The sequence below is a fragment of the Ceratotherium simum genome, chromosome 33 (assembly GCF_057802395.1).
Source record: "Ceratotherium simum simum isolate JZ-2026a chromosome 33, ASM5780239v1, whole genome shotgun sequence".
Lineage (NCBI taxonomy): Eukaryota > Metazoa > Chordata > Mammalia > Perissodactyla > Rhinocerotidae > Ceratotherium > Ceratotherium simum.
This window is the reverse complement of record NC_141932.1, coordinates 27,878,362-27,903,533: the sequence shown is the minus strand read 5'-3', so window position 1 is coordinate 27,903,533 and position 25,172 is coordinate 27,878,362. Positions and strand designations below refer to the sequence as shown.

Genomic DNA, 25,172 nt, shown 5'->3' with positions numbered 1-25,172 from the left:
GGAGATTCATATGGTCCTAAGTTATGAGCCCTCAGGCTACTTACCAATTAGAAAGGAAAAAATATAACTTTACAATGGAGATACCTGGCCATTACCACCTTAACTAAGTGATCAAATTTAGCATCACCAATAGTGAAATGACCGGACCTCATGTTTCTCCCAACGCGATACAAGAAGACACAACGTTGTCTATGTAGTATCCTTACTAAATGTGTTTCACCTGGATTTTACCAGAAGGAAATAACCAGACAAATCCAGAAATGTCTTATGTGTTCTGTAGAACAACTAACCTAGATTCTTAAAAATATCAATGTCTAGAGAAAACAAAAAGGTGGAGGAAGAAAAAATAAACAAGCAGGACTTCATCAGACTAAAGAGCTCCTGCAAGGCAAAGGAAACCAGAAACAAAATGAAAAGACAACCCACCAGCTGGGAGAAAGTATTTGCAAAGCATATATCCAAAAAGGGGTTAATCTCCATAACATATAAAGAACTCACACAACTGAACAACAAAAAAACAAACCACCCAATCAAAAAATGGGCAGAGGATATGAACAGACATTTTTCCAAGGAAGATATACAGATGGCCAATAGGCACATGAAAAGATGTTCAACATCACTAACCTTCAGGGAAATGCAAATCAAAACAATACTAAGATATCACCTTACACCCATTAGAATGGCTATAATTACCAAGACAAAAAATAACAAATGTTGGAGAGGTTGTGGAGAAAAGGGAACCCTCATTCACTGCTGGTGGGAATGCAAACTGGTGCAGCCTCTATGGAAAACAGTATGGAGATTCCTCAAAAAATTAAAAATAGAAATACCCTATGATCCAGCTATCCCACTACTGGGTATCTATCCAACGAACATGAAATCAACAATCCAAAGAGGCTTATGCACCCCTATGTTCACTGCAGCATTATTCACTATAGCCAAGAAGTGGAAGCAACCTGTGTCCTTCGACTGATGATTGGATCAAGAAGATGTGGTATATATATATATATACAATGGAACACTACTCAGCCATAAAAAAGACAAAATCGTCCCATTTGCAACAACATGGATAGACCTGGAGGGTATTATGTTAAGCGAAACAAGCCGGAAAGACAAACACTGCATGATTTCACTCATATGTGGAAGATAAACTAACACACAGAATAGTTTGGTGGTTACCAGGGGGAAGGAGGTTCGGGGGTGGAACAAGGGGTGAAGGGACGCATTTATATGGTGACTGACAAACAATAATGTACAACTAAAAGTTCACAATGTTATAAACTATTATGACATCAATAAAAAAAGAACAATAAAATTTTAAAGTGAAAAAAAAAGGTGGAGGGACTGTTCTAGATTAAGAGACTAAAGAGACATAACATCCAATGCAACGCATGAAGTTTGTGTCCTACTTAAAGAAAAACTTATATAAGACATTTCGGGGATGTTTGGGGGAAATTTGCATATGAGTGAACTGTGGAATTATTAATTTCCTTAGGTCTGATCATGGCGTGTGTTCAGAGGTGTGTGGGATGTCGTACTGTGTTTACTGATGTGAGTGTGAGACACTGTGTTTTCTGGTACGTGGTGATATGTGTGTGAGACTCTGTTTAGTGCTGTGTGGTAAGAAAATGTCCTTGTTTTTAGGAGCTACACGCTGACATATTTACTAGTGAAGTATCAGGATACTTGAATTTATTTTCAAATGGTAGAGAGGTTATCAAAAGTGCCAAGTTGTTAACAGTTGGTGAATCCAGGGGATAGGCACACGCAAGAGTTCTTTGTACTATTATTTCAGTGCTTCCGGAGATTTGAAAAACTTCAAAATAAACTATTGAAGAAAATGTGCCTAATAAGTGACTCCACTCTATCATATGGGAGAAATAAATGTGGGAGGGCAGTGAGCTGCTTGAGGAGGTACCCAAAGACCCCATTGGAACAGGAGAACCAGAGAACCAGTTCCTCAATTTGTTTCTGGAAGAGAAGTTTCAGGAGAAGGAATGCAAAATATCCTGGTTGTGGTGGGGGTGGCGAGTTCGTGGGGTAGTATCTCAGGAAGTAAGGCAGAAGGACTAACTTATCAAGGACATGGCTTTCTGATGAATGACAGGTCATTCCATCCTCCTCCTGCTCTGAGGAAAGATTTCCTCATCCAGAGATTGGGGTCAGAAGTCTGAAATGGATCTTATGGGCTAAATTCAAGGTGTTGACAGAGCTGCATTCTTTCTGTTGCTCTAGAGGAGAACATATTTCCTTCCTTTTCCAGCTTCTAGAAGCTGCCTGTATCCCTTGGCTCATGGCTCCTTACTCCATCTTCAGAGCACATGGTTCCAAACTTTCCTTGTCTTCACTTCTCCTCTCTGACTCTGACCCTCCTGCCTTCCTCTTATAAGGACCCTTGTGATTACACTGGGCCTACTCAGATAATCCAGGATAATCTTCTCATCTCAAAAGATCTTTAATTTAAGCATATCTGAAAAGTCTCTTTTGCCATGTAAGATAACATAGTCATTCACAGGTTCTGGGGATTAGGACTTGAACATCTTCCGGGGGAAGGGGCATTATTCTGTCTACCACATTATCTTATTGGCATCATTTGATATATGTATTGCTTTTATCTCCTTTAATTTGTTCATGCAATGCATTTTGTCATTGGATTTCTTAATGTTCTTCTAACATTAGGAAATCTTTTGACATAATTCGTTGTTCAAATTTTATACTACATTGTTGAAATCAGCCTTTTATTTGGTATTTTTGCATTTATAATCACAAATGTTAAAGTAATTAAACAAGGACGCCATTTGAACGAGGTGGCTCTAATACCTTGGTAGCCTATGTAAGCAAACCAAAACCCAACCCAGAGTAAATGCACCCAAATATAAGAAAATAAAACTTAAGAACAACCAATCACAAACAGCCAATTTAGCTCTCCCAAGTAAGGCAACTGCTTCAGTGATAGCCAATCAAATCATTTCCTTGCTTTGCTTAGCAGTCTTCTCTATAAAAATCTTTCCAATAGCTCCTGTTGGTGGAGTGCACCTAACCACTTTTGGTTTGACACTGCATGATTCAAATCCACGTATGCTCAAATAAACTCCTGAAAATTTTAACGTGCTTCAGTTTATCTTTTAACACAAATGAAACTGATTAACGCTTTTCTTTTGGCCTGTTTTTATCAGGTTTTATACTAGTTAGACAAAATTAATTAGAGAACATTCCATCTTTTCCTAGGATCTGAGTAAACTGCATAATCATCATTAGATCAAAAATTAGCTAAAACTCAGCTATAACCATCTGGTACCTTTTTAATATGTACCTTTAGTACATATTTTAAGATATATTTAAATTTTATTATGGTTATTGTTCTGTTCAGGTTTTCTAGTTCTTAGTAGAAATTAGTAATTTAAATTTTACTAGAAAAGCTACAATTTCCTCTACTATGGTTATAGAGTTGCACATAGCCTCAAAGTTCTTTTAAATTATGTGTCTATGGTTTAATCTTTCTCATTTCTAATGTTTTCATTTTGATTTAATTTCCTGTTTTGTTATTGTTTATCAATATTGTGTTTCATTTATCCTTTAGAACCAAATTGCAAATTTTAAAAATCTGGCCCACTTTTCTGTTTTCTAGCTCATCAATTTCAGAGTCTATACTTATTCACTTTATATTTAACAAAATTTAATACATAATGTTTCATAAGAAGAACATGACTATGCCCAAAATATAAGGGAATACTCTTAAAGTAAAAAGAAAAAAATTCGTAATTACACGTCCTAGAAATTAACTACTGTTAACAAATGTTAGTGTAACTTTTCAGAGATCTTATTACCCAAGTGGCTTTTTTTTTTGTATTTATGTACTTATACAAAATTTGAAAACAGTATTACGTGGTATATAGAGGTTAGTTTTGGTATTCCATTATTTCCATTCCAGACCCAGGGTTGTCCTCCTTCAATCGGTTAAAAGAAAGAGATAAGAACGAGGCCAGAGTCGTCGTGAAGGTCACCATGACCACATCAAGGCTGAACTATGGGCAGAAATAAAAAATTACCTTTTAACCTTAACTGTCAGCACATGGCTGGAGAGCAATGCAGTAGTCTTTCCCTGCAGTTAGGACGTTTAGAAAGCCCCGGGCACAAGACACACTGTAGCTGGAAAGGGCGACCAATCAGAACTGGACTCAGCCTTAACCTTGCACACTCTGCAATTTTTGCCTTTAAAATCCAGCCACCCCAAGACGGAGGGGCGGGGCCCACCTATCAACTTGCGGGTTGAGGTGTACTTTCCCGGTTTGCAAACCTTTTAGTAAAGTCTCTCTTTTCTTTAAAACTTATCTTTGCCTCGTAAAGCTGCTCATTTTGGTTAACAAACCTCCCCCAGGCCCTTCTCAGGTTCCCCGATCCTGAGCTGCAGACTGCCCCACTTCAGCCTCTCCTCCTCCACATCCCCAGCCCGCTAAGCCAGGACTGCATTTCCCAGACGCCTCCAGGGTGGGCCCAGCCCCTACTGGGCGTCCCTACCACCCCGCCTGAATGGTGCCGAAAAGCCAGGGCACCTGCCTGCGGCGCGGGGGCCTTCCCGACTGAGGACTGCACTTCCCGGCGGCGCCCGCGACTGGAGAGGGGCTTCTCGGGGGAAACCTGAGCTCCCAGCTCCACCAGCATCGTGGGGCGCCAAGGGCTGAACCGCCCAGGTCCGGGAGGACTCCTAGCTCGCGGCATGGGGGGAGCCGTCCTGGGGAGGACCGCCCCCCAGCCCCCTCCCCGCTCTCCCCGGCTGAGCGCCGCCTTTCCCAGAAGCCTCCAGGGCCCACAGCCTTTCCTCGCCCGCCGGCGGCCGCTTGCCGCCCGGAGCCGCGGGTTCGCCCAGGTGCTCGGAGGAAGCGCAGGCGCGGCCGCGCGGCCTGGACCGGGCTTCCCTGAACGCGGCGCGGCTCTGGGCGCACGACTGTGGTGCCGGCCGGCCCTGGCTGGGTTTTTCCTCCTCGGGACTACGTTTTCCTGAGGGCTCCGCGGCACGGGCGCTTCCCGCCGAAGTCGGCTGGCCGCTGGTAGGTTGGCGGGAGTTCGGCCGCAAAGGGTCCGGCGGCCTAGCTCACTGGTTTGCGGCGGACTGGATCAGACGGGAGTGCGAGGACCCCGGGCGGGGCTGGGGTCTTCAGTACGGACGGCCGTCGGGCACGTCCGGGCCGCGTGTCCCCGCTGGGACAGTCGCGGACGGCGGCCGCGCGTCCGCAGGGGGTGGGGGTGGTTTCGGGCCGGCGCGGGAGCGGGCTGGGGGGCTGGCGGCCGAGGGTGCCGCAGCCGTGTGGCCTCCTGCCTGCGAGGATCGCGCCCCGACGTCCGGGGCTCGGCGACCGGTGGCCGCGGCGCCCACTCTGCCTTTGCGGCTGGAACTGGAGGGGGCCCCCTTTGTACGTCCTTGGTGGACGCTGGGGGGGTCCGCCGGAGGATGGGTTCTGGGAGTTCACCCCAGACCCCCACGGCCTCGCGCGCTCCAGACCGGCCGAAGCTGACGCCGCCGCCGCCAGTCGGTCTCCAGCGCAGTGAATGGCTTTCTCCCCGGAGCTATTTCTGGTGTCCAGCGGGTTTCTAGAGATTGGGACCGGGTGCCCCTCCTACTGCCACTTTTTTCTTCTTTCACCCTGTGGCTGTCGGGAGTCCAGGCCCGTAGAGGTGCCCCCAGCCCAGAGCACAGGAGTGTGCGATTCGGACAAGTGGATCCGCTTAGGCTGTGTCTTGCAGCCACAGACCTGGGCTCAGTGTAACATACTGGGCCTGGAAGAATCCAGTCAGGCTGTGATGGGGGAAGGAGGCCCGAGTCTGGGATGCTCTCCCAGGACTCCTGTGTGGGCCCCTAGCGTCGCCTGCTCGTCTTTGTGGTGATGGGAGAGGGTGGTGGAGTTGCAGGCTTCTGTGGCTTTGGCTCCCTCCCAGTGCCTGGGGTGGGGCAGGGATTGATTCGGACTTCGCCTCCTCTGGGCTCCAGGAAGGGACTGTTGTCTCATAGTTTCTGAACCCTTTTCCACCTTTTTCCTTCTCTAAGAATCCGGAAGAGGAGAAGAGAAGAGCCGCTGTGCATCAGAAGTCATGGGAGAGGTAAGGTGTATTTGGCACTTTCTTTTTTTTTTTTTTAAAGATTTTATTTATTTATTTTTCCCCCCAAAGCCCCAGCAGATAGTTGTATGTCATAGCTGCACAACCTTCTAGTTGCTGTATGTGGGACGCGGCCTCAACATGGCCGGAGAGGCAGTGCGTCGGTGCGCGCCCGGGACCCGAACCCGGGTCGCCAGCAGCAGAGTGCGCGCACTTAACCGCTAAGCCACGGGGCCGGCCCCATGGCACTTTCTTCTTGGAAAGGGCTTCTTGGTTTTCAGGACACTATCCTCTTTGAGGATTCTATCCAAAAGATTTACAACAGTGATTTGGAGAAAGCGGAAGAGAGGAGGAAACGACATATATGGAGCAGTTTTCCTAAACCTGCCAGGAGCCTAGACCGGAGCTGTCTGCTTTGCACACATTGTCTCATCTGATCGAGAATTTCCATTTTCCTGGATTTTGTTCATTCCCAGAGTACTCTTGACAGATTGTGCCTCAGTGATTTGGCAGGGAAGTTGAAGAACAGAATAAGTTTACTCAGTTCAGTCTCACTAATTTCGTTGTTGTCCCCTCCAGGGTCACATGCAATAGCCTGTTTGCTTCCAAATTTCTAACAGCCTGGAACGCCTGCCAGACCCCTTCAGCTCTAGATATTTCTTTTCCAAGATAGAAATAAGATAATCGCTCTGTTTCTTTTTTTTTTTTTTTTTGGTGAGAAAGATCAGCCCTGAGCTAACATCCATGCCAGTCATTCTCTCTTTTTTTTTTTTTCTGAGACGGACCGGCCCTGAGCTAACATCTATTGCTAATCCGCCTCCTTTTTTTCCCTTTTTCTCCCCAAAGCCCCAGTATATAGTTGTATGTGGTAGTTGCATATCCTTCTAGTTGCTGTATGTGGGACGCCGCCTCAGCATGGTGGGACAAGCGGTGAGTTGGTGCGCGCCTGGGATCCGAACCCGGGCTGCCAGTAGCAGAGCACGCGCACTTAACCGCTAAGCCACAGGGCTGGCCCTAATTGCTCTCTTTCTAATGATTAACGTAATATAGGATTCTTGCAAAAAATTTCTTAACTGGAGAAAATTATTAAGAAAGTTTGTCACCCATGGTCCCACCATCTAGAGGTAGTCACTATTAATATTTTCAAATTATTTTGTCTACACATATATGTGGGTATGTAATTTTATTTTATTTTTTTTGGTTTATTGTGGTAACATTGGTTTATAACATTATATAAATTTCAGCTGTACATCATTATACTTCCATTTCTGCATGGATTACATCATGTTCTCATGTTCACCACCCAAATACTAATTATAATCCGTCACCGCACACATGTGCCTAATTATCCCTTTCACCCTCCTTCCTCCCTCCTTCCCCTCTGGTAACCACCAATCCAATCTCTGTCTCTATGTGTTTGTTTGTTGTTATTATCTACTACTTAATGAGTGAGATGTACAGTATTTGACCTTTTCCCTCTGACTTATTTCACTTTGCATAATACCCTCAGTGTCCATCCATGTTGTCACAAATGGCTGGATTTCATCGTTTTTTATGGCTGAGTAGTATTCCATTGTGTATATATACCACATCTTCTTTATCCATTCGTCCCTTGATGGGCACTTAGATTGCTTCCACGTCTTGCCTATTGTGAATAACGCTGCAATGAACACAAGAGTGCATGTATTTTTATGCATTGGTGTTTTCACATTCTTTGGAAAGCTACCCAGCAGTGGAATAGCTGATCGTATGGTAGTTCTATCCTTAATTTTTTGAGGAATCTCCATACAGTTTTCCATAGTGGCTGCGCCAGTTTGCACTCCCACCAGCAGTGGATGAGAGTTCCCTTCTCTCCACATCCTCTCCAACATTTGTTTTTTTCCTGTCTTGTTGATTATAGCCATTCTGACGGGTGTGAGGTGATACCTCATTGTAGTTTTGATTTGCATTTCCCTGATAGTTAATGATGCTGAACAACTTTTCATGTGTCTGTTGGCCATCTGTATGTCTTCTTTGGAGAAATGTCTGTTCAGGACTTTTGCCCACTTTTTAATTGCATTGTTAGTTTTTTTCTTGTTGAGATACATGAGTTCTTTATATATTTTGGAGATTAACTCCTTATCAGATGTATGGTTTGCAAATATCTTCTCCCAATTGTTAGGTTGTCTTTTCATTTTGTTGATGGTTTCCTTTGCTGTGCAGAAGCTTTTTAGTTTGATGTAGTTCCATTTGTTTATTTTTTCTATCATTTCTCTTGCCCAGTCAGACATGGTGCTTGAAAATATGTTGCTAAGACCGATGTCGAAGAGCGTACTGCTTATGTTTTCTTCTAGAACTTGCATGGTTTCAGGTCTTACATTCAAGTCTTTAATCCATTTTGAGTTCATTTTTGTGTATGGCGTAAGATAATGGTCTATTTTCATTTTTTTGCATGTGGCTGTCCAGTTTTCCCAGCACCATTTGTTGAAGAGACTTTCCTTTCTCCATTATATGTTCTTGGCTCCTTTGTTAAAGATTAGCTGTCCATAGATCTGTGGATTTATTTCTTAAATTTTTTAAATTTTATTTATTTATTTTTCCCCCAAAGCCCCAGTAGATAGCTGTATGTCATAGCTGCGCATCCTTCTAGTTGCTGTATGTGGGACACAGCCTCGGCATGGCCGGAGAAGCAGTGCGCGGCCGGGATCCGAACCCGGGCCACCAGCAGCGGAGGGCGCGCACTCAACCACTAAGCCATGGGGCCGGCCCTGTGGATTTATTTCTGGGCTTTCGATTCTATTCCTTTGATCTATGTGTCTGTTTTTGTGCCAGTACCATGCTGTTTTGGTTACTATAGCTTTGTAGTATATTTTGAAATCAGGGAGTGTGATGCCTCCAGCTTTGTTCTTTTTTCTCAGGATTCCTTTAGCTATTCGGGGTCTTTTGTTGTTCCATATAAATTTTAGGATTCTTTGTTCTATTTCTTTGAAAAATGTTGTTGGAACTTTGATAGGGGTTGCATTGAATCTATAGATTGCTTTAGGAAGTATGGACATCTTAATTATGTTAATTCTTCCAATCCAAGAGCACGGAATATCTTTCCATTTCTTTGTGTCTTCTTCAGTTTCTGTCAGCAATGTTTTATAGTTTTCGGTGTACAGATCTTTCATCTCTTTGCTTAAGTTTATTCCTAGGTATTTTATTCTTTTTGTTGCAATCGTAAATGGGATTGTATTCTTAATTTCTCTTTCTGCTACTTTGTTGTTAGTGTATAGAAATGCAACTGATTTTTGTATGTTGATTTTGTATCCTGCAAGTTTACCGTATTCGTTTATTACTTCTAAAAGTTTTTTGGTGGATTCTTTAGGGTTTTCTATATATAAAATCATGTCATCTGCAAATAGTGAGAGTTTCACTTCTTCCTTTCCAATTTGGATCCCTTTTATTTCTTCTTCTTGCCTGTTTGCTCTGGCTAGGACTTCCAGTTCTATGTTAAATAGGAGTGGTGAGAGTGGGCATCCTTGTCTGGTTCCTGTTCTTAGAGGCATAGGTTTCAGTTTTTCACCATTGAGGATGATATTAGCTGTGGGTTTCTCATATATGGCCTTTATTATGTTGAGGTACTTTCCTTCTATACCCATTTTATTCAGAGTTTTTATCATAAATGGATGCTGTTGGGTATGTAATTTTGTTTTCAGAATAGGATCATGTTACTGATAGAAGCAACTCACTTATTGAATGTTTACTTTGAGCCACTTGTAGTTCGAAGTTCTTTACATGTGTTATCTTGTTAAATCCATATAACAACCCCATGAGACAGGTAGAACTGTATTTCATTGATTCTGTGATGCGCTTTTTTTTTTTTCACATTTTAACTTCTCTGAAGTCAGGATAGGTTTTACAATTCCTGGCAAGTCGCAGTTTCATTGATGGCATTTTTTTCTTTCCTGGTGTATAAAGTAATAGTGGCTGTATAATTAGTGGCATCTCAGAATTGATGAAATATGGTATTATTCTAAGTGGACAAATGAGGAAATAGATTATGTAAGTCTGTTGCCCCAAAATTACACAGTTAATAAATGGTACAACTGGAATTTCTAAATTGCCTACTGATTTCCTTTGCCCACTTGTCAAAGAGTGTTATTTTATTTTTTTTTGGTTTATTTTAAACAAGTTTATACCTTAAGCATGTTTTCTCTTTGTCATTTGTAAGTTGTTTTAGGAATATTTTTTCACAGTTGATCTATTTTGTGTGTTTTTAGATTCAGAGCTTTCAAAAAATGTTTTCTTCCCTTTATGTCGTGCAAGAAGGTCTTCCTTACTACAAAAATAGAAAAGTCTCTCATATTTTCCTCAAGTACTTTTGTCCAAACAATTTAATCTTTAAAGTATCTGGTGTGAGATATGACCAGAGAATGTTGGCTGTAAAAGTCCTAATTTGGGGTGTTTATTTAGGCTTTTTTTGTGACTTTGGAGTAATTAATTTTTTTTTTAATTTTATTTATTTATTTTCCCCCAAAGCCCCAGTAGATAGTTGTATGTCATAGCTGCACATCCTTCTAGTTGCTGTATGTGGGACGCGGCCTCAGCATGGCCGGACAAGCAGTGTGTCGGTGCGCGCCCGGGATCCGAACCTGGCGCGCCAGCAGCGGAGTGCGTGCAGTTAACCGCCAAGCCTCGGGGCCGGCCCTGGAGTAATTAATTTTAAACAATGGCAGAGTATTTGTAGTATGTTCAGGGTTTGTTCCCTGGATGTGTCTGAGTGTGGCTCCTCTTTCCTTAATTCTGGCCAGTCAGTTCTCAAGGATTCCTTTCTCTCTAAAGACTAAGAAATATTCTTGCTATGCTGGATTAATCTGTTTCTTCTTTTCTTCTTTTTCTTTTGAACTCTGTGAGAACTTGTTGAGTTTGTCTTCCCATTCCCATCCTGGCCAGAACCTTCCTCAGATTCTCAGAAGAGGACGGCATCCATTCTCAGCACATTTTGTGAGGAAGGAACTCTACCTCCCTTGCCCTTCAACCCTTGACCATTCGTTTCTCCCTCTGTTTCCTCCTCTCCTCAGAGTGGCAAGGGTCCTTTCTCTGTGTTAATGAGAAGCCGTGCACTGTTATAAAAGGGTAAAGTCGTACCCCGTTTCTGTTATTTATTAACTCTGTGACAGGGCTTCCTCATAACTTCCTCTGTATAGTGTGGTCTGCAAGGTTTGGGGAATATGATGGTAATGGAAATTCACTTGAGTGTATACTTAAACTGGCAACCTGGAGGTCCCCCAGCTCTTACCTCCCGGTCTTCCCAACATCTAGTGATTTTGGTGGAATCTTGTTCCTTTTCTGGGCCCCAATTAATCTTCTACATGATACATGAAATTTTCACATACCCCTTAACCTAAGTTAGTCAGTATTTGCTCATTTCCCATAGCAAGATTCTTCTGCTTGTAACTGGAGCTAACTTGTCCTGCTTAAAACCCCTCACCTGTGAGAACAAGTCTAAACGGCTCATGATCTGATCCTTCTTTCCAGCCTTGTCTCTCTCTGCTCCCCCCTGACTCTACTCTAGCGGTTCCCAGAATGCACGGTGCTGTCTCTTGCGTCTTGCGCAAGAAACACAAGAGGGGCACTTATCCCACACCACCCCTTTCTCTGAGTTCTTCGAAGCCTACTTTAGTCTCCTGATTATGCTTGGTGACTCTGAGTGACTACATTCCCTTCTGCTACATTTGTCGTGATTCTTATCACACTGTATTGTGACTGTCTCTGTAAAACTGCTGTTGTTAAATATTGAATTACAGAAGATGTAGAAGGTATGACAAATGATCAAACACCCATATTTAAGAAGTAGCACGTTAATTATTGTTGAAAACCCACGTGTGCCGTGAGTCATCCCGATCCAATCCCCTTCTCTACTCCTCAGAGGTGACTGTTCTGAATTTTGTTTTTCATTCCCTTGCTTTTCATTTTTAAATTTGATATAAATAAAGTCATACTGTTGAGAATCTTCTGCAACTTCATTACTTGTCTCTCAGTGTGTATTCAGGAGATTCATACATACTGTGAATTTATCCTACTACCTACTACATAGCCATCCATTATACAAATACGTCTTTTTTTCTTTTATATTACAAACATTCCTGTGAACATTCTTGAACTTATCTCTTGGTGTCATGTGTAAGAATTTCTCTAGGTGTATAACTCGAAATAAAATTGTTGAGTCATAGGCTATGTGCGTCTTCAGCCTTACTAGACACTGTCCAGTTGTTTTCCAGTGTTTATACCCATTTATAAATCCTGTTTCTTCATATCTTTATCAATGTTTGGTATTGTCAGACTTCTAAATTTTTACCCATTTGGAGGGTATGAATTGATATATTATTCTGATTTTAAATTTGCATATTTTGGTACCAAATGAGGTTGAGCCCCCGTCATGCTTTCTCTTCTCTGAAGTACCATATCATGTCATTTTCTAATTTTTCTATTAAGTTTTATATTTTCAGGTTTTCGTTACCTTTAGTGTGTTGTAGGCATTTCTTAAATATTGTGGATTGTCATTTTTTTGTCAATTATATGTGCTGTACGTGCTTTCTCTCAGTGGCTTGACTTCTAGCCTTTAAATGATGGTAGAAATTATCAGTTTTAATGCTGTTGTGGGAGATCAAGATTTGGCCACCCTGAAATCGATCTCTTTACCTTGGTTGTTTTCTCTGGGGACATTTGACCTCCCCCACTAACTGCCTAAAGAATTTGACATAGTAACTCCTTCCTGGAACAGATCTATCATGATGGCTGTAAAGATAATGTAGGATAAATGTTACAATAGGAAATGCACCAACAAGCCCCTCTTATCGGAAGTTCTGTCTCTCTGGCCACATTCTCTGGATGGCCCTGCAAGGAGTTGCCAGACAAACATTTACATTTATAAGGGAAATCTCCATTTGTAAAGGTATCTCCCTCTCTGTTTTGGGAATGGGAGGGATGGCCTCCTTTCTAGAGGCTTACCAATGTGGAAGGTGAGGCCTTAAATCTGCATAATAACCTTACTCTTGTTTACTGTGCTTTAGTGGTAATCTCCTGTAACTGACTCCCCCCACCCCCAACATCCTCCTTTGTCGTTGGCTAAACCTGGTATTTAAGACGAAAATTTCTGCTATTGTGTGGAGAAACGCAGTGTCCCTGCTTTCTCCCATGTATACATGTTATTAAACTTAGTATTATTTTCTTCTGCTAACTTGTCTTGTTAATTATTTGGCCAGCCATAAGAACCTTAAAGAAAAGGGCAGAGGAAGATCCTCCCTCTTCCCCCGACAATCCCTTTTCCTCCCAGAGTAATCTCTGTCTTGTTCTGTGTCCTGAGAACTTGGCTTTGTGACCAGTGAGAATATTCTCCTTGGTCTCCACCATACGGAAGGTGCATTTACTGGAGTGCACCTTGGTGGCTAGTCAAGTAGACTGGGGTTCCGAACTGTCTTTGTCTGGCTGTGCCAAGCTCTCAGGGGAGTTTGTCATAAAGGGCCCAGTCCATAAGGGCTTTTGTTGTCTTAACCTTTGTTGCTTGTTAGTGCTGGAAAAATCCCATTCCAGTATCGCCTGCCCGGTGTCACAGATTAGCGGGTCTGTGACTGGAGGCGTCCCACACTATTGTGGGAGACTGGAGACACCATTCTTACCACCTGTGCAACGAAGGTCTTTACTTTCTCTGAATATCTTTGGGAGTGAATTCTGTGGATCATGGGGGCTACATCATCTGTGCCCTCACCAGGGACGCCTCTTGCGTCCATGGTAAAGATTTATTCTAAGCGTGGAAAGTTACCTTCGGGTCTTTCTTTCAAAAGGCTTATTGGTTCGAGTCACTATTGGAATAAATATACAAATGAAGATCCTACTCGTCAATGGCCAGACGACGGATCCTTTGAATTGGGAAAACTTCTAAATTGGGGGGAAAAAAAATGTTTTGAGAGCTCTCACACAATTGTTTAATTGGTACCCAAAAAAAAAAAAATGGCCAGAAAAAGGAAGGGAAAAATTTGACTAGCCTTAAGACCTTGACTCAGGTTACAATTGAATTGAGAACATGTAAAAGTGTAAGTGTTGATCAGATTATAAAGGTTGGAATGTTTGAGCTAATTTTATATAAAGAGGTTACATCAACTTTGCCTGATGTTTTAAAATGTCAGACTGGGAATGCTTCCCTTGTCCAAAATTAGACCAAGACCTATTGATAAAAATCTTAATGATAACTATGTTTAAAGGTATAAGAGGTGATAAAATTTACATGAAATTTTGTAGGAAAAAACTGATGTTATTTCTATTACAGAACTGGTTAACAAAAATAGTAATTTAAATGATGGCTAATTTTATCTAATGTCTTAAGTCTTATAGGCAATCTAAATAATTATTGGGAATAAGTAACTAAATAGTTGTGAAAAAGATGAATGTTGGATGAACTTTAAACAATAATTATGTGTTATGGTGGTTACAGCTTCCAAACTCTTTTTGGTGACTTAAAACTAGAGTTTTGCTAAATTTTATAATAAAAATTCAGTTGAGTAGATCATTTCCAAATAACATAAGATATTAGACATTGGTTGCTAAATGTACATTTGTCTACTTTTGGCTTTTCATTACAGAAAAACTAAAAGGTGTTTTGGGTCTATTGATAAACGTGTTTTATTAAAAGATTGTACTATAAAGTAACATATTTCTAGAAGTTATGAAGTGTTCATAAATTTTCCAAGCCGCAAGATACTAATGTAAAAGAAAGTTTATAATTGTTTACTTAGTTTTTACTTACAAATTGGGGTTTCTAAGAGTTAAAATTTCTAATTAGTATATGTGATTGAAGCTACTAAAAATTAAGAAAAATATGTCTGTGTACAAGGAAAGTAAGATGTATAAAAAAGATACAAAGAATGGAAATATTTTGTTTGGTTAAGAAAAATAAATTTGTCCTCAAGTACTAGGAGGGAAAAGAAAGACATGGGACAAATTCTGAATGTAAAAAGAAAGATAGGTTTGTGGAAGAGGAATTCTGGAAAAGGAGTTTTTGCATCGTCAAGTTGGCTAAGATTGAAATGAATTTAATTAAGTAAATGAGTTTTAGTAGCAGAAGTAAGCTGGTGCAAAATTAAAATTTGGTCTTCTGTCTCTTAAAAGGATAATTTGCTTAAACTTGATAAAGAGGTTACAAAAGACTTTTCTTTACCTTTGGGTAAGTCTACCTAAAAGACAGAAAATCTATGTTTTATTAAAATAATTTCCTGTGTTCAAAAGACTGAGGTCTCTCTATTAAGGCTTTTTGGACTGTTAATGCTCTGTTTGCTTTAACTTTTTATATTTTTGACAAGCTCCCCAAAATTCATATCTTAAATAAAGTCTTTTGTTTTACTTTTTTTCTTTGAGAATTTTCAAAGGGCCCTGGAACTTCTCAAAGAAATTTGCTCTCTTCCTATAAGGAGAAAGATACTTAACTTATTAGGCTTATTCAATATGTTAAATTACATGGAAAGCATTGTCAGACAAGTGATGATAAGTCTCCTTAGGTGCTATTATGTGGGCAAATGTTATTGACATAGGTGTTTTAAAATTGTATAACATTACTGAAATTCTGATCTGTCCTGGTTATCAGTCATAATTCTGGTTATTATTTAAAATGTTGTATGTCACAAAATTAACCAAATTTCCTTGTGAATTGCCATTTTGAGGTCTTGTTGTTTACAGACTTATTTCTTTGCACTAATGCTTTTGCAAAATATGTTTCATCTTCAGAGAAGTTCATGGAAAGGACTTTAACACTTACTCTAGAATACAAGTTTCTGACAAGCTTTCTGATCATAAAAGTGAACTTGGTAAGAAATTACAGAAATCTGATGGAAAAACTGATAACTTCATGAAGCTGCTAACAAAAAGATTGGGATTAAGAATGGATTACACAGGGCCGGCTCCGTGGCTTGGCGGTTGGGTGCGCGCGCTCTGATGCTGGCGGCCAGGGTTCGGATCCCGGGAGCGCCCCGAGGCACCACTTCTCCGTCCAACGCGAGGCCGAGTCCCACGTACAGCAACTAGAAGGATGTGAACCTATGACATACAACTATCTACTGGGGCTTTGGGGGGAAAAAACTGAATAAATAAAATCTTTAAAAAAAAAAAAAAAAAAGAATGGATTACACAGGACTGAATGAACTGATAAGGATGATTATAATTTTTATGATTTTTCATTTGAATTATTGCTGAATTTTTAATGTTTTGTTTTTTCAGATTTAAGGAAAACGTTTTCTGTTTTCTCCTGAGCTAGCTATGACTTATAGCAATTAGGTAAATGATACTTTTTTAAGTAAAATTGAAATATTTATCTTTTTCTCTCTATCTGATCCCTCCAATTTAGAAACTCTTAGCAAGTGAGTATTGTTTTCTTGGCAATGTAGTTATTTGCATAAGTTCAATAAGAATCTGTTCTCCTTATAACAGGACACAATTGGAAACACTGGTTATATTACCAAGGTTGTGACTGAAACATCATATTTGCGATATAACCATACAGCTTTTGAGGAATGAAGATTGGACTTTATGGAATAAAGCCACGTGGAAATATTGGCCTGGTACCTTTATGTTCCAAGCAGCACTTACCAGGATAAGTAAAGAATGTCACTTATCTGGCAGGTACAAGGAACCTCAGTATTTTGGGGGAACCTCGGAAGAGAGAAATTCACCCAAATCTGTACGTATTACAGGCAAAGTCTGATGACAAAATTCTTGGCTTGGCTTTCCTGGCCTGGAGAGGCCTTTAAAGTTCAATCTGAGATTCCTTATAAAAAGTGCCAGCAAAGCAGATTTAAAAGAGCCTATGTGATCAACTGCTATTCTTGCTGTACTTATGTAAATAATTGGGCCAACTCTATTGGAACTAGACTTACTTTGCAAACTAGTTAGTTTTAATTTGGCTATCTTAATAAAAATGAGGGTGATTTTAGAAAGAAAAATTATATTTCAGTAAAAACTATAGTATACATTTGCAGATATTAGATCCTAGTTTTGTTAATTGTCTTTTGAGGTTTTTGTTTTATATCTATTTAGTGGACTGGATCCTGATTTCTTCTAGTCTCCTAAAATATCTGGCTACAGATCTCCAAACTAATGTTTTTCATTTTTTTCCCATCATTTTCATTTGGAATCACTGAAAACTAAACCTGCCCTTTTTCCTGAAGTCTTACAAACTGAAGCTGATGGACTTGATATAAACTTAAGAGATGACCTGACGACACCATCAGAGACATTTTAAACACCATCAGAGACATTTTAAACTGCAAAAGATACTTTGATGCTGACATCTAAAAATCATCTTAACTGGCTGTCCTCTGAACTCAGAAACTGGTTTACAATTTGCTACAACCATTAACCTTGTTTTTCTTTTGTTTACATAGAAATGCTTCTATTAAATACTTGATTGCTTGCTTCCATAATATAGGCATAACCTTGAGAGCCCACCTGCATCACCACCTTCTAAAATAAACTTAATTATACTGATCTATTATCAGGACTAAGAAATGTGTTCAGTGAGATGAAACAACCTACCAACTCAGCTTCTGGACTATGAAACTTCTTTAAGTTTCAAAAGGACTGTGAAACTTTTAGTTTCAAAGGCGGGACTGTGGGAGATCAAGATTTGGCCACCCTGAAATCGATCTCTTTACCTTGGTTATTTTCTCTAGGGACATTTGACCTCCCCCACTAACTGCCTAAAGAATTTGACATAGTAACTCCTTCCTGGAACAGATCTATCATGATGGCTGTAAAGATAATGTAGGATAAATGTTACAATAGGAAATGCACCAACAAGCCCCTCTTATCGGAAGTTCTGTCTCTCTGGCCACATTCTCTGGATGCCCCTGCAAGGAGTTGCCAGACAAACATTTGCATTTATAAGGGAAATCTCCATTTGTAAAGGTATCTCCCTCTCTGTTTTGGGAATGGGGGGGATGGCCTCATTTCTAGAGGCTTATCAATGTGGAAGGTGAGGCCTTAAATCTGCATAATAACCTTACTCTTGTTTACTGTGCTTTAGTGGTAATCTCCTGTAACTGACTCCCCCCATCCCCAACATCCTCCTTTGTCATTGGCTGAACATTGTATTTAAGACAAGAATTTCTGCTATTGTGTGGAGAAACACAGTGTCCCTGCTTTCTCCCATGTATACATGTTATTAAACTTGGTATTATTTTCTCCTGCTAACCTGTCTTGTTAATTATTTGGCCAGCCATAAGAACCTTAAGGAAAAGGGCAGAGGGAGATTCTCCCTCTTCCCCCCACACTGTCAAATTTAACAGTTTTCCTTTCCTTTACTAATTTATGTCTTGTTTAAGAAATCTCTTTTCTCTTAAGAGTAAAGATAATTCTCCCATAATGTTTTCTATGAATGAATGATATTGTTTTGCATTTTGTGTTTAAGTTTTTAATTCACTTGGGATTGATTTTAGGATATGGTATATGGTAGGGGTCCAGCTTCACTTTTTCCACTTGGATAACTATATCCCAGCATCATTTATTGAAAAGGCCATTGCAGAGAAGTAGGCAAACTGCACAGTCTGAGGGAACAGGCCCCACAAGACTGCCCTCACTTCAGACACCAGCTGCAAGTTTAAGGGTACCCAGGGCCACCCTCACTTCAGACCAGCTGGCTATAAATTGAAGGGTTCCCACAACCATCCTCAGGTTCAGTAATTCACCAGAAAAGCTCACAGAACTCACTGAAAGATATATTCATGGTGACATTGATTATAGGGAAAGGATATATTAAAATCAGCCAAGGGAAGAGATGAATAGGGTGGAATCAGGGAGGGTTCCAGGCTCGAAGTTTATCCTTCCCAGTTATCGATATGTGGCAACATGCAGAGTATAGCCAACCAGGGAAGCTCACCCAAGCTTCAGTGTCCAGAGTTTTTATTGAGGCTTCATTACATAGGCATGATTGAATCATTTCCTGTGTGATTGAGCTCAGTTTCCAGCGTCTCCCCTCCCTACTTGCCTGGAGGTCGAGCTGGTATCACTTGGCCCAAAGCCTGAAGGCTCTCATTACATGGTTGGTCTCTCTGGCATGCCCAGCGCCCACCCTGAGCCATCTCATTAGCATAAACTTACACACGTGGTCTTAGGAGCCTACTGTAAATGACAGAGACACTCCTGTCACTTGGGAAAATCCAGGTGTTTAGCGGTGACATCCCATCAGCTAGACAAAGGCAAGCCCTCTCTTTGGAGGCCAGATTTCTTAATCCACAGTCATCCTTTCCCCTCTGTACTTCAGTGGCAATTCTGTCATAAATTAAGTTTCCATATATATGTATTGATGTGTTCTGTCCTTTCTATACACTGATCAGTTTGTCTTTCCATACTGGTCTGTTTATCTGTCACTGCACCAAAACCACATTGTCTTAATTAAGACAGCTTTGTATTAATGTTTGATATTTGGTAAGTCATGTGCTCTATTGTAGTCTTGTTCTCTAGGATTCTCTTATCTGTTCCCTGGCTTTTGGCTTCTCCATATAAATTTAGGAATTGGCTGATCAAGTTCCATAGAAATCCATTTGGGATATGAGTTTGCACTGCGTTGAATCCTTGATGAGTTTAGGGGAGGTTGACATTTTTATAGTATTGAGTCTGCCTCTGCCTCTAACTGGTATAACTCTGCTTATTTAAGTCTTATATAATGGTTTTCAATAAAATTTTTAAAGTCTTAGACATCTTTTGTTAACTTTATTCCTAGTTATTTTTGTGTTTTGTAAATGGTATTAATTTTTAAGCATAATTTTCTCATTGTTTCTTGTGTACAGACATGAGATTGATTTTTAGATATTGATTTTTATATCCATCCAACTTGCTGAACTCTCATTTATTATAATATCTGGTAGATTCTTTTGGATTTAGGGGTATCTAACTAGATAATTATATCATTGATGAATAAGGACACTTTGTATGTGAACAATTGTATTATCTGTAAATATTGTTTTCCTTCTTTTTTCAGCCTGTATTTAGTTTTAATTCTTGTCTTACTGCACTAGTTTCCCTTGATAGGATGGGGAGAGGCTTCAAGTGCAGTGTTACGTTAATCATAATTCTTACTTCATGGCATGTTGTTATCGTTGGTCTGAGCAAGGCCATTCTCTTGTTCTGATTAATTATTTAGTTATTTACCATTCCATTTACCACCCCCCATAGGCACTCCTATTACTGTGCATCTTTTTATTAGTGTGTATTCATGTAAAATGTTTGTGTCTTGTGTTAAGGCCCAACGTGGTCAGTTTTTCTGTTTTTTTTTTTTAAAGATTTTATTTATTCACTTTTTTCCCCCCAAAGCCCCAGCAGATAGTTGTATGTCATAGGTTCACATCCTTCTAGTTGCTGTACGTGGGACTCAGCCTCGCACTGGACGGAGAAGCGGTGCCTTGGGGCGCGCCCGGGATCCGAACCCGGGCCGCCAGCATCAGAGCGCGCGCACTTAACCGCTAAGCCACGGAGCTGGCCCGTGGTCAGTTTTTCTGAATCCTCCAGATATGATTGAAAAGAATTGGGTACATCGTTCTATATGTGGCCATTAAGTCAAGCTTGTTAATTTTATTTTGTTAGTTAAATATTTCCTATTTCTACTGACTTTTTGTCTGTTGTGTCTATCAATTATTTTGAGTGATGTGTTCTCCCATAATGATGAAGGTTTGTCATAATTATTATTTTATTTATGTGTATGTGTTACCGAGCAAGAGCTTGATCTGCTCGCTGAAAGAACAAAGGCCAGGCAGATGGTGGCAGAGAAAGAACTTCAATAAGCGATAAGCTAGCAAATAGGAAGATGGTGGCCTGTTGTCCTAAAAAAAATCCACCTTAAAGAGGAACTGATTTGGAAGTGACTTATAAAGGCAAATGGGGTTGGGGAGGGCTCAGAACTGTCAGGTGATGGATGACGGCAGAACATGGGGCGCCTCTCCGCATCTGCTGAATGCAGCGTTCCTGAGGAACCCAAGAAAACCTCAGTTTCTTCCTTGTCTGGGACAGAAGGAACAGTTTGGGCAGAGGACATAAATTTTCTGCTAACAGTTATTCTTTCTGCCGGTTACAGATTAGCTTGCCTATGTGCAGTTCTAAGCGTTTTTCCAAAGCACATTGTGAGAATAAGACAGGGAGGGGGAGCATGTGGCCTTGGGGGCTGAATTTCTGAGAGTCCTCTGTGCAGGGGCGACTGTCTTTCATATCTCTTCATGGGTCACATGTGTAAATTCGGGGGGTGGGTGTTCTATGTGTTGCATGCGGTGGATTCTTAGTCTGCCATGTAAAGTTTACAATGGGGCATTTTAGCTTCTCAGTCTCCTGTGAGATGCTCGGTCAGGGGGGCGCTGTCAGCAAGCTCCTCTCTTATCAGCTGTCTCTTGCTGTTCTGCAAGGCAAGCTCAGAGACTCTGGTTCCATGTTGACCTTGTGGGTACGGGCGGGGGTTCATCCTAATCCAGGGAATGGTGAACTGCTTCCTCGGTTTCATATGTGTGTGTCTATATTTAATAGATATTTATTTTTTATTAGGTGTGTACACAAGTTATCTTTTAGCCTTCTACTTCCAGTCTGTCTGGATATTTATGTTTTGGATGTGTCTCTTGTAAACAGCATGTAACTGAGCTTTGGTTTTTGACCAACTTTATCTTTTAATGAGAGCATTTAGTCCATTAATGGTTGTAATTACTGATACAATTCAAAGTATCATTATTGACTTAGTTTGTGCTTTTTATTCTAGCTTTTCTGGGTTGTGTGTGTGTGTGTGTGTGTGTGTGTGTGTGTGTGTGTGTGAGGGAGATCAGCCCTGAGCTAACATCCAATGCTGATCCTCCTCTTTTTTGCTGAGGAAGATTGGCCCTGGGCTAACATCCATGCCCATCTTCCTCTGCTTTATATGGGACGCCGCCACAGCATGGCGTGACAAGCGGTGCGTTGGTGTGCGCCCAGGATCTGAACCTGCGGACCCCGGGCCGCGGAAGCGGAGCGTGCACACTTAACCGCTTGCACCACCAGGCCAGCCCCTCTTTTCTGTATTTTGTAAAATCTCATTTCAGTTTCCCCTGCATGAGTTTGAAAGTTATAAACTAGTTTTGTATATTTAGTGATTATCTTAGAAATTTTAACATACCTTCTTAATTTACCACTGTCTGAAACTAAAGAACATCTTTATACTCTTGCTGAATAGCATAAGGAACTAGGATGTTCCAAGTGATCAAACAACTTATATTGTCAGATATTTTTCTCCCATCATTTTTTTTAACCCATAAAACATTTTTATTATTTTATACATTCAGATGTTAGCTTAGGTTACCACTTTCTTTGTTCACCATTCTTATATCTCAAAACCTCTACCTAGGATCTCTTGCTTCAGATGGAGGTCCATACTTGAATGAATTGCTGTTGTTTTGAAAATGTTTTTATTTGTGAAAGATAATTTTCTCTCAGCAGACTAGGATATGCTGCTATCTTCTGGTTTACATCTGCCAATCAGATTGTTGTTCCTTTGTAGACAATCAGTCTTTAATCTCAAACTACTTTTAACATATTGTCTTTGTTTTTAATGCTCTGTAGAGTTGATATAATTGTCTAGAATTTCTTTTTATTTATCCTGTTTGAGACTCCTTGGGCTTCTGAATAATGCTTCCTTTTGTCAGATCTGAAAATTTCTTAGCCATTATGTCTTCAATTACAGCCTTTTCTCAGTTTTTTCTCCTTTTTCCTTCCAGAACTCTAATTAGATACCTGTTAAACTCACTTTATCTTCTTAACCTCTCTTGTACTTTTCCATGTTGTCTTTCTTGATAGCATTCTACATAATCTCTTTTTATATCTTTTAGTCCAGTAATTTTTCTCTTCGGAGATATTTATTCCAGCCATTGTATGATTTAATTTTAAGATTATGTTTTTTGTTCTGGAAGTTTTATTTTTCTCTTTTAAATCTACCTGTCATTTTTGTGAAGTTTTGTTTCTTACCATCTTACCTCCTGTTTAAAAAACATATAATATACTTATTTTATATTCTTTAGTATTCTCTATGTAACAGATGACTCTTTGGAGGTGTGTTATTTTCCCTCCAATATTTTATTATGGAAATTTTCAAATATAATGAAAAGTTGAAACAGTTGCATGACTGATTTTCCTGACTCTTTCATCATGGAATTATGCCTCTTTGCAAGTTTCATTTTTATTTAATTTTTTATTTAGCTGAAATTCACATAACATACAGTTAACCCTTTTATAGTGTACAGTTCAGTGGCATTTAGTGCATTCACAATGTTGTGCTGTTTTATTATTTTTGACTTTTGGGTCATTTTCGTTAGAATTCTACCCGTGGATTCTTGAAGCCTGGTTGAAGGTTGTTCCTCTAGGGCAGGTCTGTGTTTGCTTCTGCCAAGAGCACTGCCAAACCAGAACCACCGTAAAGTAGATTCATAGATGGCCAGTTTTTTAGATTCACCTTAGTAATGTGGATGTGAGCTGCAGACCTGTGGGAGGGCTGACTTGTGGTTACAAGTCCTCGCAGAATTTTCCTTACACCAACTGCCAGGGTTCCAGTCAGGCTGTTTTCCTTGCAGCCCCCGAGGATGGGAGTGTTACTTCTACTTTTCCCTTGCTCTGAGGGCGTGGTCCTGGAGGTCCCAGGTCTTTGCAGTGCAGAACCAGTCAGACTCCCATCTTGACCAGCTGTAGCTTGGTTTCTTCTCCCCCTGCTCTTTAAGGTCACGAGTGTCAAAGCTCATGGTCATCCAGGCTCAGCAGAGGTTCTCTGGTAAAATAAGCATCAGTGGCTCAGCACACCCCTCTTGGTGCCCACTTTTGCTTTAGACTCTGAAGATTATGTTCCTTCTTTGCCAGCTCATCATTGCATTCCAAAATGTTTTTAATATTCAGTACATTATTTTTCAGCTGGCAATTAGTCACAGTAACCAGTCCCCCACAGAGCTTGATGTCCTGTGATTGTCTACTTTTTTGTTTTTCCTCCCTGATTCTGAGCTTTTTAAGGGCAACAGCTGGGTCAGAGTCATCATGTCCCCAGTGCGCACACAGAGCCGGAGTCATGGAGGATTTTGATGGATATTTTTGGATAAAGGAATTTTGTTTGCAGAACTGCTTCTTTCCTCCCTTTTCCTTCTACCTTTGATTTCCCTTCAGAGCACTGTGGTCTGCAGTGACAAACAGAGCAGACCAAGCATTTTCTGTTCCCATAAGTGCAGAGCCTAGCTCAGGGTTCTTTTAAACGATCAGGAAGTCCCTGGCTGCATCTGCAAGAGCCAGAAGTGGAAGGCAGTCATTTGCAGAGTTGGAGAAATCTAGATTCAAAACCCAGCAGTGTCACCACTAACTGCAAATCTGAGTAAATGATTCACTTCTCTAAGCTAAAGTTTTCTTTGAGTTAGGATTCGTGGGCCTCTCCCGAGGATTAATACATATAAGGCACCAGGAACTTATAGTGCTTCATGCGTAGTAATTGTACCTGAGACGCAGTGAACACTGCCTATCAGCGGTGAGGCTGGTGGGTAGGGGTGAGAGGGAAGAATATCAGGCAGGAAAGCCATGGGTGATCTTGGTCAGGAACCAGGATGTGCTGGCCACGAGGATTCTGAGAATTGTGGTTTCATGTAAAGCCATTGCAGCCTGCATCCAGGGTTGCCTCTGCTGAGGCTGCTCAGGACCTGCTGATCCTGGTGGGTTGTCCAGCTCAAGATTGGTGCTTCTGGACAGGGTCTTCGTGGAAAGACGTTTCAGTCTGGGTTCTAAGGGCCCTAGTTCTGGGATATGGGAACAAAGCCAAGGAGGTACCTGATGCACTGAGTCTGTTAGGCCTGGGGGAAGCTGGAGACCTCTGTTGCAGAAACCGTTGTCCAGGGCTGGGCCTGCCCTGGTGTCCTGTGTTTCTGGGCCTGAGGGCTCCGTCATGTCTTTGGGATGCCTCCATGGCCGAGGAGCTCCGTGTTTTCCAGGTTGTGGTTCAAGGGTCTGCCTGGCATAGGTCAGAGCAGGCCCGCTCTTCTGGGCTCATCAGCTCCTGATGGTGGGAAGGTTGTTCCTTCTGCATAGGTTATATACAGTTGGATTCC

At 41.0% G+C, this 25,172-nt stretch overlaps 1 protein-coding gene across 3 annotated transcripts in view; it reads left to right on the top strand.

Annotated features, from left to right (window-relative positions):
• The first annotated feature begins 4,625 nt into the window (after positions 1–4,625).
• The window catches only part of LOC101394597 (uncharacterized), a 43,287-nt gene continuing 22,740 nt past the window's right edge, over positions 4,626–25,172 (top strand). The window contains exons 1-3 of one of the 3 annotated variants that reach the window (XM_087422183.1): positions 4,626–5,048; positions 6,044–6,096; positions 15,832–15,911. In XM_087422183.1, the coding sequence (XP_087278309.1) occupies positions 15,840–15,911 (72 nt within the window). In that variant the 5' untranslated portion in view covers positions 4,626–5,048; positions 6,044–6,096; positions 15,832–15,839. Of the gene's footprint in view, positions 5,049–6,043; positions 6,097–13,009; positions 15,912–25,172 lie in introns of those variants that run through there. The other 2 variants (XM_014794810.2, XM_087422184.1) reach the window with 2 other exon arrangements.